Source organism: Rousettus aegyptiacus, unplaced genomic scaffold, assembly GCF_014176215.1.
Source record: "Rousettus aegyptiacus isolate mRouAeg1 unplaced genomic scaffold, mRouAeg1.p scaffold_m13_p_2, whole genome shotgun sequence".
NCBI lineage: Eukaryota > Metazoa > Chordata > Mammalia > Chiroptera > Pteropodidae > Rousettus > Rousettus aegyptiacus.
The window spans coordinates 52822258-52842466 of NW_023416295.1; the positions used below are offsets into that span (position 1 = coordinate 52822258).

General features: G+C 32.1%; 1 protein-coding gene and 1 pseudogene across 8 annotated transcripts in view; one reads left to right on the top strand and one right to left on the bottom strand.

The window, feature by feature from the left end:
* COBLL1 (cordon-bleu WH2 repeat protein like 1) overlaps window positions 1-20209 on the top strand; it is a 150074-nt gene that overhangs the window by 95234 nt on the left and 34631 nt on the right. For 6 of the 8 annotated variants that reach the window (XM_016152472.2, XM_016152469.2, XM_016152474.2 and 3 more), the window contains 5 exons: window positions 846-1047; window positions 2679-2907; window positions 3704-3742; window positions 7843-7940; window positions 8033-8269. In XM_016152472.2, coding sequence (XP_016007958.2) covers window positions 846-1047; window positions 2679-2907; window positions 3704-3742; window positions 7843-7940; window positions 8033-8269 — 805 coding nt within the window. The remainder of the gene's footprint in view (window positions 1-845; window positions 1048-2678; window positions 2908-3703; window positions 3743-7842; window positions 7941-8032; window positions 8270-20209) is intronic. The other 2 variants (XM_016152471.2, XM_016152475.2) reach the window with 1 other exon arrangement.
* On the bottom strand, window positions 12387-12505 carry LOC118614721 (annotated as a pseudogene).

Genomic DNA, 20209 nt, shown 5'->3' on the forward strand with positions numbered 1-20209 from the left:
ACAAAAGCCCATAAACTTTTTCTGTCAAGGAAATATAGTTAGGCTTTGTGGGCCATATAGTCTCAGTCTCTTCTTACTCAAATTTGCCATTGTAACACAAAAGCAGCCCTAGATATTATGTGAATGAATGAGAATGACTGTGTTCCAGTAAAACTTTGTTTACAAAAACAGGCTTTGGGCCCACTTTGACTTGCAGATTACAGTTTGCTGATACTTGCTTGGTCTAATGCATCAAGTAGAGTATTAGACCTATGAGAGCAAGTATGCCATAACGCTTGTACTGTGTCTTCAATAGCTAGAAAATAATAAATACTGTTTGAATGATTTAAGAAATAAGTACTACACTCTCCTTTAGGATTTTATATGCTTCCTCGTGTAAATACTTACTGTGCTTTCTAAAGCTCAAAGAGTGGTAGGTAGTTCTTAATACTTTATTCTTATAAGAACTTTGGAATATAGCTAATTTGTAAGCTGAAGACTACTAGCTTTCTACATAATATCGTGAAGGAGCTTCTGCTCAACTAACTGACTGCTTTTGGATAAGGAAAGGACTTTTCCTTCTCCTGAAATTTGTAATATGAAGACAATTGGGGAGATAAAATATAGGTAATTTTTAAACCAACACCAGGACCCAAGCTTTTTTGAATACTACTTAGCACTTTTTAAGTGCTATAATTTTGTCTGTTTAAATATCTTATAGTTAGATTTTTAAGCTTCTTTCATAAATATTATTTCATAGCCTTGTTTTATCTACCGAAGTCAAGAGGTCCTAAGAAAATGCTTGAAACAGTAACTTTAAGAGTTACTTAAATTGTTTTATGATCAACATTACTCTTGTTTTACAGTAAACCTATGATGGACTTGTTGATATTCCTCTGTGCACAGTATCACTTAAATCCATCAAGTTATACAATTGATCTGCTGTCAGCTGAAAAGAACCCTATTAAATTTAAGCCAAACACACCGATAGGAATGTTGGAGGTGGAGGAAGTAATTTTAAAGCCAAAAATTTTGGAAAAGAAGAAACCTACACCTATAATACCAGAGGTAAGAATTTCACTCTAGATTGTGATATCATATGGCTAAAATGTTAAGTTGATTTTTTAGTTATTATGTGCAACTCATTATAAATGAAATAAAAGTTGTCTTTCTTGGTCAAATTTGATGTGAACATGGCTATCATGTTTTCCTAGACCACTTTGTTCAGGATTCAGTTGGTCATTGATCCTTGCATGGATTAAGTAGAATTTGGGGAATATTTTGGATTTTATAGGCTCTAAAGTGATCCATAGAACAGTGTCAGAATCTGACTATTATGAATGATTTGTATTTTAAGCTACTTTTTAAAAATATTTTATATTTCAAGGAAGGTTTTAGAATCTTTTAATGAAATTCATTTAAGAATTTATTAAAATAAAAATTTGGCTTTCTTGGTAAGCAGTGGTTATAACTTGTTAATTTGAGCTACACTGTGGTTCAGTTTTCTGTAATGTTTGAATTTTAAAAATGTTTAACCATAATGATTCTAATATCATCAATTCTTTATAAAATTGTTCTTTTTCCATAAGCAGTAGACATAGTTTTGGGGTTTCAAAAAATACTCTTTCATTAGGAACAATGTCAACTATTTTTAACTTAAGAAAATATATAAAGGTTTATATATTAAATAATTCATTTACAAATGACTTGAGTACATTTATTCTCATATTTTCTTCATGTTCTTATGAAGCTTTTTACAAAAACAGTTAATTCTTTTACAATACTAAAATATATTTGCTTTCTACAAATGTGATTGAATATTAAATATTAATTAGGATATTGGACTATCTCAATATGTGTGCTATTTACCCAGATGGAAGTAGTAGAATTTATGTTATAGCACGGGGTCATATGTGGTGTTTTAGTTTAACAAATACATGTTAAACTTTGAGGAACTGCAATCTGTACATTTCACTTAGCACAGTCACATGTTTCTGTACAGGATTTAATTCAATTATATTAAAATGATCAGATTTAATAATCTTGAATTAGTAATATTAAATATCTAAATAAGGAATATTTTGATATTTTTACTAATATATTAAAATTAGCCAAAATAGGAATAATAGTAACAACAATAGTCACAATAATGTTGGTTTATTGATAATTTACAATATGCCAGGCACTATGCTTATCTCTTTATATGGATTATCTTATTTAACTTATTTCAAATAGAAGCTAAAAATTTTTAGTGTTTTAACCAAGATACTCCTTTTTCATTGAGAAGACTGAAAAACTGTTAGAGAAATAAATATTCTTCAACTAAAGGATAGAACAAAACATGGATAATTCTGTATTAATATGTATGTTTGCCAATTTTAAAGTAAATATTTTAAGGAACAAAGCCAAAATATCCATTGTACTAGATAGGAGGCTTTTATGTTTCTTTTTGTATTTAAATCTACCTAATGCTTTACTATACACCGGTTATGAATTTAATCTAGATTATTTAATAAGCAAACTGTTTCTAAGAATCAACTTTGGATTTAGGAAGTAACAATTTAAAAAAGAATTTTACACTAAAATAGAAAAATTTTATTTATTATGTGAATATGTAATTGTAGATTTCTCATTATTCTAGACATCATTGAGAAAATTTGAGTAAATTGTGGTATAACTGTGGCTTCAATATGTTACAGAAAACTGTGAGAGTTGTGATCAATTTTAAGAAAACGCAGAAGACAATAGTGAGAGTTAACCCACATGCAACACTTCAAGAACTTACCCCTATTATATGCAGCAAATGTGAGTTCAATCCATTACATACGCTCTTGTTGAAGGATTATCAATCTCAGGAGCCCCTCGATTTGATGAAATCTCTTAACGAGCTGGGATTAAGAGAGTTATATGCCATGGATATCAGCAGAGGTAAGACTTTTTATTTTGTTCATTTGACAGGATGTGCATGTATGTATATGTGTATGTATTGTGTTTATGTATAGCTGTTCTCAAGTTTAATGAATCCTGTAGACAGAAGTCAATACATTCCATTGGAAATAAGAGAAAACTAAATGTAATAAAATTTAACTTGATTTCAGTTATTGAAATAGGAATAAAAACTTGTCTTATCTATCATCACATTTTACACTTTTCCATCTACCTATGAATATTTTTTGATAGAATTTAACTTAATTCTTTGTGGGGCTGAGAGTTAAACAGAAAATAAAAATTACATTTAAGTTTATTGTCCTAATCAAACATGAATTACTGTAGACTCACCATGATTTTGTCTGAGTCTTAATTATCAGCTAAGTTAGGAAGTTTCTTGCTAAATTTTTGTCTAAAGGTCAGCACCCAAAATCAACTGGCTTATGAATCAGTTTAATTCCCAAAATTTTCTAAATAGAAATAGCTTGCAGTATTAATCTCTAGAAATAATTTAATGTATTAAAATTTGGAGATCTTAGATAATGTTGGTTTGCATGATGTCCAATAGGTAAATGCAATCTTATTTATTCAACATGAGTCTGTTTTATTAGGAGAAATAAAAGTTTAGTGTAGGAGACAATCACTTATATCCCCTGTGCATAGAGAACTTCAAAATTTATCCTGAGATTTGTGGCTTTATGTAAATCCACAGAGACAACTATTTCAACCAGTGGTATTGTGTCCTTGGATAAACATCTTAAAGTCAATTTACCCTCTTTTACACCCTCCTCTGTAGCCACTTCTGTTACTGCCTTCAATAAGTCAACTTTACAAGGTAAGACATATAAATCGGTAGAAACAAATTATAACATGAAATCTCTATTTCTATTGGGTAAATTGAAAATAAGCTTCTAATTTTACCTGTTTTCTTAACATTACTAATATGTACATTGTGCAGGAGATTTTAACTTAGATAAAATCTTTGTTTAATTTCCTGAAAAATAATTTACAAGGCCCTCCTTGATTTCTGAATTTAATACAATAATTACATTTCAATAATTGTTTTAAAATTAATATTATCCTAAGAAAGTGAAGAATATATTCTTTACTCAGACAAGAAAGAATGATTTGCTAAGATCTTACTGGGTACAAATGCTGATAATTCAGTTGTACCATAAAAAGATCTTAGATTACTTTTGTTTAACAATTATTCATAATAATCAGGGCACATTCATCACAAAAAAATTTTTGTAGCCACTAAACTGTGAATATTTTGTAATAACTTGAAAAAATAGCTTATACTAAAATTAGCTTTTAAAGCATTTAAATATGTTTAATACAATTGTAAAAAAAGTTACCTGAAACTTTGAAAGGAAATACATAAAAAATTTTTATAGTGGTTACTTTTGGGTGGTGGGGCTATGGGTGACTCTTCATTCTTTATTACAGAATTTTATAATGGGAATGTATTACTTTTATAGTGAAAATTTTATTAAAAATAGCCAATAATAATAAAATCTGGATGTCTTTGGCCCATTAAAAAAGGATAGGCTTAGATAATTTATTACTGTAATAATTACCATCTAACTAAAAAAAAAAAAAACCCACAATAAACTGTATACATTTTGTGTTATTGAAATCTTTTTTCTTTTCCACTTCCAGTTTTCCCATAGCACAATGAACCTCTCAATTCCAAGAATTAAGCCCACATAAGTAATAATATTAGTACCTAGCATTACTACCAGCCTAATCAAAGAAGTTGAAATTTTCTATGATCCTAAAGTATGTATTGGTTAATAATCAGAAGGCAGGCATTTTAATTGATACTACATTAGCTGTCAATCTCATCTGACAAATGGATAGGACAAATAGCTTTATCTGTATAGATCTAACCTTTTACTTCTATGATAATAAAGATATGAGAAAAAGTTGTCTTAGTGATCCTTTTCAGCATCAACATTCTGTTACTTATCCTTGCCTTTTGCTCTTAATTTTTCCATTCTCTACATATACAACCCAAAGCGAATTCCATAAACTTGTTGGCCTCATTTTTAAGATGTTGAATGAATTGATTTCTAATACCCCTTTCAGCCCCCAAATATATGGTTTATTTAGTGTATTAAATGTTATGATCATAACCTTAAGACAATGGAATAGGAAAATTTAAGAAAGCTCCTTTTACAGTATCAGAATTTACAAGGTCAATCTAATCACTGTAAACACCATTCCCCTGCCTCTTAATTTTGTCTGATGTTATCAAAAGTCTTAAAACTTTGCAGGCCATTACTTATAGCCTCTGTTCTGGAAACAGGAAACTACAGCATTTGAGTTGCTAAGTAAGCTAAAGCCCTTATTTGTCTTAGAGTTTAACTCTGACTTACAACGATCCCTGACATAGAGCATAAAGACTTGGAGGTGTAGAAGATGACTGCGTGCCTGAAAATTACTTTACCAAAAATAACTATATCAAATACTCAGGTTATATTTATTGCATTGGACCAGCATGTGAATTTTTCATCTAGTGTTCCACCTAAATTTAATTATATATCTATATTCAATTAGTGGAAGATTCTATCTTAAAATGAAATAGTAGCATTTCTTTAAAAAAAATGTCAGAGAGATTATAAACCACCTTTAAATGGACACCAGTTTCAGTTCTACCATTTAATGATTATGTGCCTTGGTGTAAGTTATTCAAACTCTGGTCACCTAGGTCCTCAGATATGTAGTGGGGTGATATCACCCACTTCCATTTCTTTACAAACCCAAACTTAGAAAAAGGGCTCAGACTGATAACTTATGATATCTACCTCACAGAGTTTTTCCAAAAAATAAATTAGGCATGTAAAAAAATTTTTAACTATAATGTGCTGTCCACATGTTCATCATTAGTTATTACCATTGTCAATAAACTCATACCAAAAGCATACTGCTTATTTAAGATTCGAAGCATCAGATTTATGAAGTTTTATTTTGTGAAATAGTTTTTCTTTAAAATATTATTAAAGCATATTGCATTAATATAGTTATTGGCTTTAACGATCTTTGCTTTCCTAGACTAGCCCTGACTTTGTCATAATTTAATTTTTTAAACATTTATTTTGAGTAGAAGTACATTTATTCCTTTGTGCTACCTTAGCTATATCTCACGGGTTTCAATATACAGTACTTTGTTTCCTATATCACTGATTATGATTTACCATAAACCAGTATGTTTCTTAGTAGAGATGTTTCTAAAATTTACAGATCCTTACTTATCTTTTTAACTTAAAATTTTTTTTTCAATTCATTTTTTTTTTTAAACCAGGACATTTCTAATGGAATTTCCCACATTCAGAATGTTGCTAACTGCATTCTGTGATGCCACTTAACATGGTTTCTTTATTCTATTTCTTATAAATTGATCATTAAATCTAGAATCTGGATCAGATTTGGGTGACATATTTTTGGCAAGACTACTTCATAAGTGGTATTGTGTACTTTCATTAGCAGATATACAAAAACAAGTTATCTTTTATTGCCTATATCTTAGTTAAATAGGAGTTGAAAAATGGTCATCTGTTGCAAACATTCATTTAATTATTAGTTGAGATATTTCTAAAAAAGCTAATTTCCCTCCGTTAGCTATTTGTCTATCTGGGTAGGCTTCATTCAGAAAAGGCAGTATAAAAGTGTGATTTTTTTCCACCTTCAATAGTTTTTTAAAATAATGGTTCCTTAGAATTACACAAAGGTGAAAGATTAGAATCAGGTATTTTTTAGTATCACTATGAATGCATGGAATTAAACATATCCAATATGTTTCAGGTTTATTGAGTTTTTCACATGATATCAAAATTGTCTGGATATTTGCCAGTAGAAACCATATGAGATTGGTCTTTGAATTCTTTTAAATGACCCCAGGAAATTTCGATTGTTTTCTCTCTGATATGCCTAGATATTCTAGCCTTATCTTGTACATTCCTTGATCTCGATAAAGAATTAACCATTTTTAAGCGATTATAGTTCTTTTTAGTGGGAAATGGTAAAGACAATGTGGGCCAGGGTGACTCAGCACTAGTGGATTTGCCATTTTTGTAGGCCTGTTCAGTTGACATTAGAAAATACTTTTTGGAAAATGGAGTATTATATATGAAACCTTGAACTTTGACATTTGCCATTCTGATTAAAGTGCCATTTCTCAATTTTGGCACTACTGACATTTGAGGTCAGATAATTCTTTGTTGTTGGGCGGCTTCCTTGGACATTGTAGTACATTTAGCAGCATCACTAGCCTCTACCCAGTAGATACCAGTAACACATGCTCCCCACCCTCCCTCCATTTGTGACAATCAAAACTGTCACCAACATTGTCAGATGTGCTTGGATGGGGGTGGAGGCGGGCAAATTCAGCCCCAGTTGAAAACCACTGGATTAAAGAAATAAAATTTATGAAATATTTAACAAAGTACTAAATAACTATAATGAATCATGTTTTGGAAAATAAAATATTTCATGATAATTTAGCTCTGAGACAAAGTTATGATTCAAAATAAACAGGGACAAACTATATGTACCAATATCATATCTCATTTAATTCGAGTGTCCTCTTTACTTCAAAATGTTAGTAATAGTTTATGGAAGACAGACTGAGTCACAAAGAATTGAGTTTAAGTTATAGATGTGTCATTTCCTGATTATCAGTTCTGAGTATCTTAGTTTCTCTAAGCTTCAGTTTCCTCTGCTGTGAAATAGGAACAGTTATGCTAAATTGACCTGTTGCTTTGAGAATTAAATAAGCTATAAGGTGCCTAGCAGAGTTTATGGTTTGTAGTAGATCGTAATTAGTAGCTTTTATGATTAGATACATTTTCACAGGAAAGTAATTGAAAGACCCCTTGTAGGTGAACATACAAGCCTGTGTACGAAAAGTAAGGTGCTTTTCTTCTATTTTAGAGTCCTGCCAAATATCACAAAACTTAGACATTATGACAGAGAAAGAAAATAAAGGGTTTTTCAGCTTTTTTCAACGCAGTAAGAAAAGGCGGGATCAAGTAAGTATTTTCCTATGTTTCTAATCTGTTTTTAATTGTGTGTGCTTTTTATCTCGAATTCACATAGATTTTGCCTTTTTATTCTTTATTAGACTGCAAGTGCCCCTGCAACTCCTCTAGTAAGCAATAATCGCCCAGCTTTTGCAAGGTCCAATACCATTTCCAAAACATATGTTTCAAATACCCTGCCATCGGATGCACCCAAGAAGAGACGGGCTCCATTGCCTCCAATGCAAGCATCTCAGAGCGTCCCTCAGAACCTTGCTCACATCCAGGAGAGGCCAACTTCTTGTCTAATGAAATCCATGAGTGTGGATGAAACAGATAAGGTGTGTGTTTTTGTTTTGTTTTAGAAGTGAGGAGAGGACCATCTATTTTTCCTCTTATTTAACTTATCTTTTTCCACATATGCAACTAAGAAGGTTAGTAACATTTACTAATATGTAATAAGGTGAATAAATAGTTACTAACAAGATTGTCAGTATGAAGAGATTCTCTATATATGTACAGTTCTGTGATGCCGTTAAGAATAAATATGTCAATTTTTAAGTAGCTTTTATATTCAAGCAAATAAGTTGTCCATAAACATTAAAGTTCTGGTCTACTAAGGTCCACTTTTTTAAACAATACTTTTTTTTAACAGCAACACAATTTTTGTGTCACTTTCACGGTTTTCTCGCTAGAGATATCTTTTTGACCAGACTCAGAAGGGATATTCTGATGTCTTCCTGGTGCATGTATACGCTATAGTTTGTTTATTTTTTTTAAAGGAGACTTTTTTATAGGATACATTGCAATTACTCTTATATATTTTATGTTCAAAGCACTGTTCTAGATGTACCTTTTCCCCAAACATTTTTACTATTGCTTCTCTTTAATACCTATTTCCTGGAGTATGATGTTTTGTACAAATCCATTTGTAAACTATTTTCATGGCCATAAAAATCTATACTTACTTTTTTATTCATGCTGATTATAAATGACATTTTAAGTAAATGTAATTGAACATGAGGCCATATATTTTGTTGCTTGTAATCAAACTATTTAAGTAACTCTGAGAGCAAATTTTATTTTGAGATATTTGAGATAACTGAGATTTCTTCTATCTAGTTAAATGGTTTGATTTCCCCCTTGGAAGCTTAGTAAATTCAATGCTCAAGTAATTTCACTCTTCCCAACAAACTAATAAACATTTCTGCGTTTTCTTAACTTAAAAAATTATAACTACAGTTTTTAATTATAATCTATACACTATCCTAAGTACCTTTAGAAAGTAAACAGCAACTCAAATAAATAAAAATGAACAAAAAATGCCCGAAGTCAGTAGTTACTTGGAAAATCATCTATTAGGTTGTCTTTTTCTTTCAATTAAGATTCTCTTGTCTAATGGTTGTGTTATAAAATCTCGTCTTGCAAATCAGGAGGATGAATATTCTTTCAAATGATAGAATCAGTTGCTAATAAAGTTTTCTCAGGTAACTGCATAGTAGTTGGGGGAAGTGTCATAGAAGATGTGTATCTTGGATTCAGTTTTAAAATATGTGTGGTAGTGCATGAGTCAGGCAAGAGGAACCCTATTCAAAGATGCAGAATGTGAAGACTATGGCATGCCTGGGTGTGAGTAAGAAACAGAGATTGAAACTGAGTGAGGTAAGCAGAGGCCAAGTCAGACTCCCCAAAGACATCATTTTGTGGCTGTAACCCCTTTATATTTCTTCATAGTAAGTCATTTAAGAGAGCCTTTTCAGGATCGTTTTCTATTTTAAATTACCATGAAACTACATTATACAAGTATAAGTTATTATACTTTTTCTTTATATAGAAATAAATCTTAGCTGCTACTCATAAACCTTTATTTCAGCTGTCTTCATCCATTCTAGTCCAGGAATCTTCCTTTGTGCTTGGTTCCCAAAAAGATCTATGTTGTCTTACTTATAGTCTTCTTAGAATTCTAGACCATGCAGCCAGTGATGTCATCAAAACCTGTTTTTATTCTTACCCTCTGATCTATGACCAGGTAATGCCCCTATGTTAAGTAATCTTTTTTTTAGTATGTTGCTTTTGGCAAACTAGACATCTTTATATAAATTTCTAATTATTGTTTTTCTTTTGATCTGGACATCTGGATAGTCCTTTGATGTATTATTGTTCATCAGGACTTAGGATTATTTGTCTTTCCCTAGAGAAGCTGAAAAACCATTTTTAAAAATTTATTCATTACAAAAACTCTTAGCAGTTAAGCTGTGGTTCTGTTTTCAAGTGTGTGTATACACACAAGTGCACACGCATATGTTCATGTGAATGCATGCCTTCCTAGGCATTCATCTCAGCATGTATTTCTTTGCCTCCTTGACCATATTTGATATAATAGATCACCCCATGGTCTTTATTTTTCCCTCATCTTTGGTTCTGATTCTCTTTTGATATCTCAGCTCTCTTTTATTTATATTTTTCCTTGATACTACTTCCTTTACCTATTTTCTAAATTTGGAGATACTTGCATCCATGACCTTAGCCTTTATTTACTATACTCTTTCCAAGAAAATATCTATTCTTTGTTAAGTTATCAACGATGATAGAGTGAATGGTGTCTCCCCAAAAGCTATATCCTAACCCTAACTCCCAGTATCCTGTGAATGGGATCTTATTTAGAAATAGAGTTTTTGCAAATCTGATCAAGTTAAGGATCTAGGGATGAGATCATCCTGGAATTAGGTTGGGCTCAAATCCAATGACTAATGTCCTGATAAGAATTGGAGACACAGGCACAGAGACACTAGGAGAAGACCATGTGATAATGGAGGCAGAAATTGGAGGAGTTATGCTGCCACAAACCAGGGACTTCAAGAAGTCACCAGAACCTGGAAGAGGAAAAGAAAGATTCTCTTCTAGTGATCTGAATGATCTATTTTGGATATCCTTATGAGTACATAAAGAGCTTCTCCTTTTTAAAGGCATATAATATTTCATTGATAATATAACATGATATGAGATAAGTATCCCATCCTCTAAAGATAAGTGTTAGGGTTATATTATTGTTTAAAGCTTTTCACTTCGTTAATTTTTCCCCTTCTCCCCGACCAGAAGGCAGGGATTTTGTTCTCCAGCAAAATTCTGTAACAAAATTCTGTGTTCAAGAGAATTGATAAATACATTTTAACCATAGTATTCACAGCCAGGTATAGTATATATGAGAATATCTGTCACACTAAAATATCACTAAATTTTAGTATTTCATGTATATATGATAAATTTTCAGAAGTGCTTGGATAACTCAAAAAATTTACTTTTTACATTTGCTTTATAGTAATTGGCCCACGTGATTCTCAGTAATATATTTTTTAAGCTTTTACAGAAAAGCCAGAATTTTGGCAGGTTTTATTGAAAAGTTAAGGACCAACAACTAAAATGTAGTATAAATAATTATATAATGCATACAAATAAAATTGTCCCCTGAATTGAAATTGTTTATGTAGCCAGTGCAAATATTCAGGTAATTTAGCAAAACTATAAGTTTATGGGCGAATTTTACTTATTTTACTGCTTGCTTGCTTGAAATCTAAAATCAAAGATAGTCATTATCACAATAGACATTTTATATCTATTTTAACAATTTAGTTTTCAATTTTGAATTTTAAAAAGACATTATTTTTAATAATTGAAACTAATAGTAGTCTGGAAAAAAAATGACAAGATCATTTCCAAATCCATGAGATATATTGGATACATTCTTATCCTGTACGGTAAAATAAACCACAAGGGTGCGCTGTTTAACAGAACTACAGCATTCTGATTTTTCTATTTTTTTCCCCCAAAGCATCCTTTAAAAAAAATAGAAATATTGGAAATAGTCATATTACGTTAGAAATAGAAAATGCTTATCTCTTGTGAGTGAAGTGCCAAAAAGTGGAACTAGAGAGATAAATAACAGTAATGTGTAACAAAGTGATTTGTAATTAGCACGATTTTATTCATTTTGAGCTTTTATTTCATTTTAGTGCTTTTTAAGTAGTCATTGGTTTTATGTTTGCCTTAGACAGGCTTTTGGATAAATCAGTCTATCTGTAGCTTGGAAAAAATTCTGTCAACACATCTATTTTATATTTTTTGGCTGTCCATATATAATAATTTGCCTCATTCTTCTAAGGCACTTTTCAATACTAGCAAATTATGGTATTTGGATAGTGATTTTGGAGCTTAAGCTGAAAATAAATAAACTGAAAATATTAACGTAAAAGGCTGTTGATTTTCTGAGCTAAATTTGGCAACTGGTTGTGCAGTTTCCAAAGAGGATTCAGTGCAGATCCGTTAGTAAAATAATTTATCCTCACCCTTTTTGAAACATTTCTACATTCATTCATTCATTTTTAGATGAAGCAATCTTTGGTTGACCTCACAGATTGCAAGGACCTTGTCAGCTCACATTCCTTATTTTTTTATTTTTTACACCTACAGCACCTGGTCTTCCTAAGTGGTTTCCCATCCAAGTACAAAACAGGCCCGACCTTGCTTAGCTTCCAAGATCAGATGGGATAGGGCTTGTTCAGGATAGCATGGCTGTAGGCTTTTCTTGGTACTTTTCAAACATTTTTTTAATATGATTCCGCCTAACAATTTGAAATGCCATTTATGTCACAACATATGTCATAGCTGGATCATGCTGTTATTTACATGAGCCATATTGCATGCATTATTATGACATGTATATAGTTATTTACAGTAAGATTGTATGTATATAGTTATTTACATAAGATTGTCATTTATTTCACACATGACAAGTCAGAAATGTAATGACACTGAGTTAAATTGAAAATGCCAGAATTCCAGGGTTGAAACTAAGTTCAGAAATCCAGTTTCTAGAAGCACCGTATCTGCTAACTAAGTGTTTGTGAAGAGTACATTTAATAAAATTAGTGGCCAAAGGATGTCTTGGTATTATTAACAAACAAACCTTTTAAGCCCGTTTTACATTTGTAAAGAGAGTTAGACAGAAATTGTGGGTAATCTTGACCCACAGAATTCATAGACCCTTGGGGTGAATTCTTCATTTTTGCACAGTTGGTGTGTGGCTTTGCTGCTTAATGTTCTGTGTATACATAATAGCATCAGCTCCTCTCAGGCAGCTAGCATGAGACCTCCTTTTCTTTTAGGATATTTGCTTTTGGCTGGAAACACAGTAGGGAATTATCTTGATTGGGATTTTTTTTTTTTTTTTTGGTTTCATTTTTCATTCCTCTACAGATCAACACTCAAATATTGAGAAATTGAAATACTTTGCCATCCAGTATTATGCAAGTGAAATTTAATACTTAGAGTATTACTTTTTTGACCACTGATTGGTTTTAAAAAATGTTTGATGTTCATCTTTTACCCAATTTTATCTCTTAATATTTATCAGAGTTTATAAGCAGATGATAAATTGTCATGTTTATGAAATATACAGTATATATTTGGTCTTAGTTTCACTTAATGAATTTTAATTCTAGTTTTATGCAGTCATTAAGGTTGTTATAATAGAGGGTGTATTTGTAATCTTTAGGAAATAGCACTTTTTAGTTTTTACTCCAGGTTATCACATAACATTTGATTTCCACCTCCACTCTCCACTTATATTTATTATATGGAAAGTGGATCACACACATAATTTTACAATTGCCTAGGAACAGTGGTTGCCATGGCATCTTCAGTTTGATATAAGAGATACAGCTGTCTATACTTCCAAAAATATGACTTGTTTCATTCAGGAGAGAAATGTACCAGCACAGTCTAATATTTAATCTGCCTTCTCTTTTAAGGCCTTCCCAGATATTAGATAAACTTTGTCATTGTAGTTTTCATCAGATTTTCAAAGGATCATAATCACAATAGCAAAAGGAATGATTAACCCTTATACAGCACTTGCTAATGTTCCAGACAAGCTTTAAGCAAAATACTCACAAAAATCCTCTGAGCGTTCCTCTTTAGGTTTCTGTCAGCTTTACCTCTGACCTAAATGTAAGGAACTGTGTTCATTCTTACGTTGTTAAACTTTAAAGAACAGTACTATTCAGAGAACAGTAGTTATTTATGGAATTAATATGGGTTTCTCTTCCTTATACTATACAAAAGTTATACCTCTTTAAAGCGCATACTGAGTTAATTTTAATATAAGGTCATTGGAAATAATCAGTGTTAGGAGTCGTTTTTGAAACATTCTAAAAGTTCATTTAGTCTTTCTACCGCTAGTGTTTGGAATCTCATGGGGGAGACGTGTCTTTCTCTGGTAAGCAGCATGTATTAACAGAGGCCAGGACAGAGAGAAGCAGTTCCTGGAGCCACAGTGATAACAAGATAATGCCTGTCATACAGCCTTAACTCCCTGGGATGACCAGTTTGTTCCCTTGCTTGCTGCTTTACTCTGGTAGAGGCACTAAACTCAGTTAACCTGATGTTTTTTTTTTTTTACTCTGCCCCTAGACAGCTTTTTGTCTCTATCACGATGACCACAGAGAACCATGGTTACCACCATCTTCTGTCCTTCTAACTTAATCCTGAGCTCTACTCAAGTTCATCTTGCCTTTTTGTTTTATCCAAGATGTACTACTGAATTCGGCCCTCATATTTGGGCATTATAAAAAAAATGTTGTAAGTAAGGGATTACCACAGTAATAAGACTTGGTTATTTGCTATCTCAAAGTATTATAGGATTGATAAAATGAAAGCACAGATTGCCTCAGGAAGAGAAATGTAAAAACCTTGGAAGGGTGTAATACAGGTTCTAAAATTTGTGTACTATTTTTTTTTGTGACATGAATGGAGAATGCCTGAGAGAAAACAGGCGTGACAGAAACAGCCCTAGCCTGGCTTGAGAGATAGTCTTGGATTCTACTAATAGATCTATTAAATTCTTTGTCGTCATTTTTCTCATTGTGTTCTTCATTTTCTACCTGGAACCAGCCATTGAACTTTTTTATGGCTTGGGTTTCTCCTCTAGAATAAGGTTTTATAATTAAATGTCCTAAAGTCTCTTTCAACTCTGGTGTGATAAAATTATTTTATTCTTTTATTTTTTAAAAGCAACCTTTAACAGATGAAAGTGCTTTGTTGCATACACCTTTGATTTGGTCAGTGTTAAACAGATAGTCCTGGTAACTACTCTTCTAAGAATTTTTAAACCCTAACGTACAATAGCAAAATAAAACATTGACAGTCTTCTCTCTCAGCTCCTGACTGTAACACAAAAACCAACATGAGTGCTTTGGGCAACACTAAAAAAAGGTAAAAGATAAAAAGTTTGAGAAAGATATGTTAGGTGCATGAGTTCTTTAAGCAGAGGATACAGATGTTATCACTGACTAATAATGACTTTAAAATTAGATGATTTTGCAAAAAAATCTAGTGGCAAGCTTGGTCACTCAGAATACTCTGAAGGAATTTAATTTTAGTTAGTAGCCCCAAAAGGCATAAGTTACAAGTGGTGGTGGTATTTAGAAACCTATGAGTAAATTTCATTGCAGCCTCTCTCAGAATTTACTTTGGCAGATTGTTAGGAATACCCTTAAAATTAGCATAAGTGCTTGTTTGTATAATGAGGATTTAAGAGCTCCAGGCCCATTTCTCCTTTCCAGAATTGTAGACATCTGGTTCCTGCAATGTCACCCCTATTTCTTACACCCCTTCACTTTGATGTGATATGATTTTTCTTGATCTAAGTTGACCAGCACAGGCTAAGATTTTCAGTGTTATCAATGAAGGATCTTAAAACAAGCTAATATAGAGAAAAGGAAATAGAATACATAAATCCTAGTTTTTGGAGAGCTAGAAGGAAGTATTAACCAAAAGGGAAAAGGGTATAAAGCAAGGAGATTCAGGGCAGCAAAATTAATTGTCCCGGCCCCATCGAAAGATAGCATTTTATTTAAAAAACAATCACAAAGAAAAAAAGAAACTGGTACATATACTTTTATCCAGTATAAGCCAAAATGTGCATGCATGTATGCATGTGTATATATAAACAGGTATAAAATATATATAAAAGGTTAGACACCAAAATGTCTATAAAGTAATCTGTATTTGGGGGGATTTACAGTAATTTTTCTTTTTGTCCTCATCAACATATGCATTTTTTTGCATTTCATATGAGATTCTGCTAATTTTATGTTCAAGTTATAATAAAACTGATTTTCTTGTGACCAAAAAAAACCTTGCCTTCATAGCCATGCCTGTTTTGCAAATTTAACACAATACCTCATACTTCTATATTATATTTATTATAATCATGTTTTGAAATTTTAAAATATTGATTTGTTGTCTAACTTGTAAAAGTATTTCAGAAACAATTCTTCCATCCAGAATTAAAAGAGTGTAGAGCTTGACCTTCAGTTATATGAAAGTTCAGTCACTGGGATATAATTCGTAGTAAATTAGGGTAAAGCTAATGTCGGTTATAAGATATTTAATAATATTTCATAACATTTATTGCAAATGTCCAGATCGGAGAAGAATAATGTGAGTCTGTCCCTTAAGAAGAAAAAAATATAAGTTTTAAGACAATTTTAAGAGACTGCTTAGGTTCTTTTCTTTAACCCTCCCCCCTTCCCACATGTGGAGGAAGTCTTATCAAGTCAACTATGATTAATAAGTGCTCTAATAACTAGTACAAAGCTGGTACTCAGTAAATCTATTGAATGTCATTCAATTCTATTTTCTTTAGCTAAATTTAGTTCCATTTTGAACCAGTGAATTCTGATCCGAGTGATAATTCTCAGGGATTAACTATCTGGCATGGTTTTCAACTTGCCCTTGCCACTTTCACTAGTGTATTCTTTTGCTCTGTGAAGTGTTTTCCTTTTCACAGACCATAAAATTCAGTGATATGCATTCCTGTTAGAGGTGCAGTTTTTGCTAATGGCAAACAGACTTAGCGACTCTAACCAAAGTAAATAATTGGATATCTCTAATTATTAACCAAAGTGTTTTTCCCCTAGTAAGTAGAAAGCTCTCTATTTTCTTGTTTTGTAAACCCTTTGGACTTAAAAATAATCTCAACCCTTTTTAAAAAATTTGGGTCATAAATTGACCAAAGGAAATGTATCTTGGTATTAAAAGCTAAAGACAGTTCTAACCAGTTCTTTTATTTTAGTTGTTCACATTAAATTATGCAATATTTCAAATGTATATACTATAATACACATCCATGTACCTGTCACTGAGATTTAACAAGCTGCTGTTAAATATTTAGGTTTTATTAATTTTTTTTAAAGGTATGATAAAGCTGCCTGAGACAACTTAAAGGTGGAGTTTTTACACACGATGCTTACACAGTGGCCTAAGTCTAGGTTCCTTGAATGTTGGGTGCTCGTTGGGTTTTAAGGTTGATTATAACTGAGACTGACTCTAATAGGACTCCCACTACCACTATCACTGAAGAAATAGTACAGTTTTAGAATAAATACCTCTTTTTGTTCATACTCTTTACTCTAACTCTATGTTATATCTATCATTTGGTTACTTTATTTACAGATCACTTTCACATAATTTAAAATAGACAAATTACGTGCAATAATATTAGCTAATATTTACAGAGCATGGACTGTATGCTAGGCACTGTGCTAAGTACACCTCATTTCACTTAAATATTCCAGCCCCTTTTGGGGTAGGTACTTTTACTTTTCCTACTTTATAGATGAGAAGGCTGAAGACTGCAAAGACAATAAATGCTGTTCTCCCTGGTTTTAAGCCCTGGCATTGTCTCCAAAGCTTATATGTTTAGTAACTCTCACACTGGATTGTCTTCCAACGTGTAAACTCTGTGGAAGCTCTCTTCAGTTAGACAAGTTCACACTCAAAAATACAGGGGCAGCTCAACCCTGACTAATTAATGCAAGTGTGGAACTATTTCGAGGCCATTGGGAGGATACCCCTGTAGTACACAGAAAAAAAATTTAAAAAATGGTGCTGGTTAGGCATTGGTGGCCTTCCTTTCCTTTTCTCTTTCTTTTTTAAACATGTTATGTACGAACTCATGATGTATTTACCAAAATAACTGGTCATTTATTAAATCTGCTTTCTAGCAGTAGTTATTCTTGGGTTAGGAGCCTGTTCAATATTGTATGCTAGATAACTATATTCTACTCATATCCCTCAGTACACACAAGTTTTCTTGGCTACAATCTATTTAGAAACATCAAGATCTTCTGACTTAAATGCTTTCTCTTTTTTTCCTCCTTTTTCCTGCAGGCTTTTACCCAAAAGAGAGATGTTTTTAGCAGATATAGAACATCTCTTCCTCAAGCCCCAGGGATTCCTTCATTTTCGTCTTAATAGTGATGTTTTCAGTTAACATAAAATAACTCCAAATTTGATTTTTATTATCTTAACTTTCCTTGGCTGCTGCTTAGCTGATTGAAATTCTTTTTAACTGTTTCTTTAAACAAACAAAAAAGCGCTTGCATCTCCTTCTTAAGGGACAAGAAATATGTATTATTTCCTTGAAAACTAACACTAATATTACTCCTATCTGAGAACCAAACTGATATTTCCTGTCATTAATTAATCTGTTGCTTATTATCTGAAGTCACCATTCTTATTTCTTGAGAACTCTTGCCTTTGGCCTATCTTACATCAATTATTAAATTTACATTTTTGTCATGAGCTTAACAAGTTTTAAACATTAATTACAACATGGAATCTACTTGTGACAGGTTACATAGTTTACCTGGCATCATTCAGTGACAATTCTGTTCTCTTCCCCTAATGTCATTGTTCTTAGTCTCCTTGAACCATTTGCAGTTCTACAAATATACGTCCATTTACTTTCACAATGTGCCCATACAACTTGATAAGGCGGGGAGATCTTACAAAATAAAGTTAGAATGTGCTTTGCCAAAATGTTCATGCCTTTTCCCTTCTAACGTGCATTATTTTGTCAACTGACTTCATAAATGTTATTGAAATTTTTTTAGCATTTGTAAAACAGAAATATGTTTTTTGACAAAATAAAAAATTTTTTATCCATAGAAATATAAATATCCTATATATATATAGGATATATATATATATAGGATATATATATATAGGATATTTATATTTCTATATATTTATAGGATATGTGTGTGTGTGTGTGTGTGTGTGTGTGTGTATAAGGTATTTTAAGACCTCTAGGGTGATAAATGAAATATGTGATTCTATTTTTATTCTTTGAGTTATGGATAGGTTCATATAAATTTGTGAGTCTGTATACAAATGTCTCCCTTGTTTTGTTATCTATGCCGTCTGCTTTATAGTAACCAAAATTTAAGAGCTCTAATTCCTAAACTACTGTCTGAAAAATTCATGTTATGACTGCTTTTATCAGGTAATCGTACAGACCAATAAATTACAGTGATTGGTATTCAGATCTAATGGGGAAAACAGGTTTTAATCATAGACCTCATGAAAGCAATCAGTTAAAACATGAGGAGCAAGTTTTTAGCATAGAACTCGGAGGAAAATCAAATGCTGCCATTACTTCATGCACTCAGCAATTACTTATTGATCACTTCTGTGTTCTTAAAACTAGTTCTATGATAGGAATAAGGTATGCTTCAGTAGGGTTTTACAGAAGTAAACTCATCAAGAAAGAAAGTGATATCTACTACTTTTGATGTTTAGATTGATATTTTTAAAAGTGAAGTGCAACATTGTTTTAGGAGAATTTTTTGTCTCTCTAATGATGGCTAAATTTGTTACTTTTATAAATAGCAAGTGAAAGTTTTGGAACACAGAGCCATATCAGTAAAGTTTTATCTAAACTATATTCTACTCAAAATTATATTTAAATACTCTCTGCCCATCTCTACATTTCTTTCTCAGCTAATTTATCACCAAAGACTCCTTTTCTAATTAATTGAAAAGTACAAAAAGCAGTTGGGGATCTATTTGATGCCCCTGGGGAGGAAGGGTGACCCTCAGATTTAATCAGAATTGGCTTTAATGATTCTGAATCAAAATCTGGGTTTGGGTGGTAGGCTGTTACTCTTTTCTTGCTGGATTATGGAGACATCTGAAGAGTTCTAGGGGAGAAACCAGACTAATAAGGAGAGGAGATTAGTGGTTGCAGCTATTTTCCAACTGGTGTGGAAGAAGTTTAGTGCTTTGATTACCAGTAGGGTCAGCCTGCAGCCACCCTGTCCCACCTCATTATTAAGAGGAATTTACCTTATTGAGAGGTGTATCCTATCAAGTGCCTGCCGCTGTGGACCTGACTGTGCTGCTGCTCCTGTGGGATGACCTGCGTTCTTCTTTAGTAC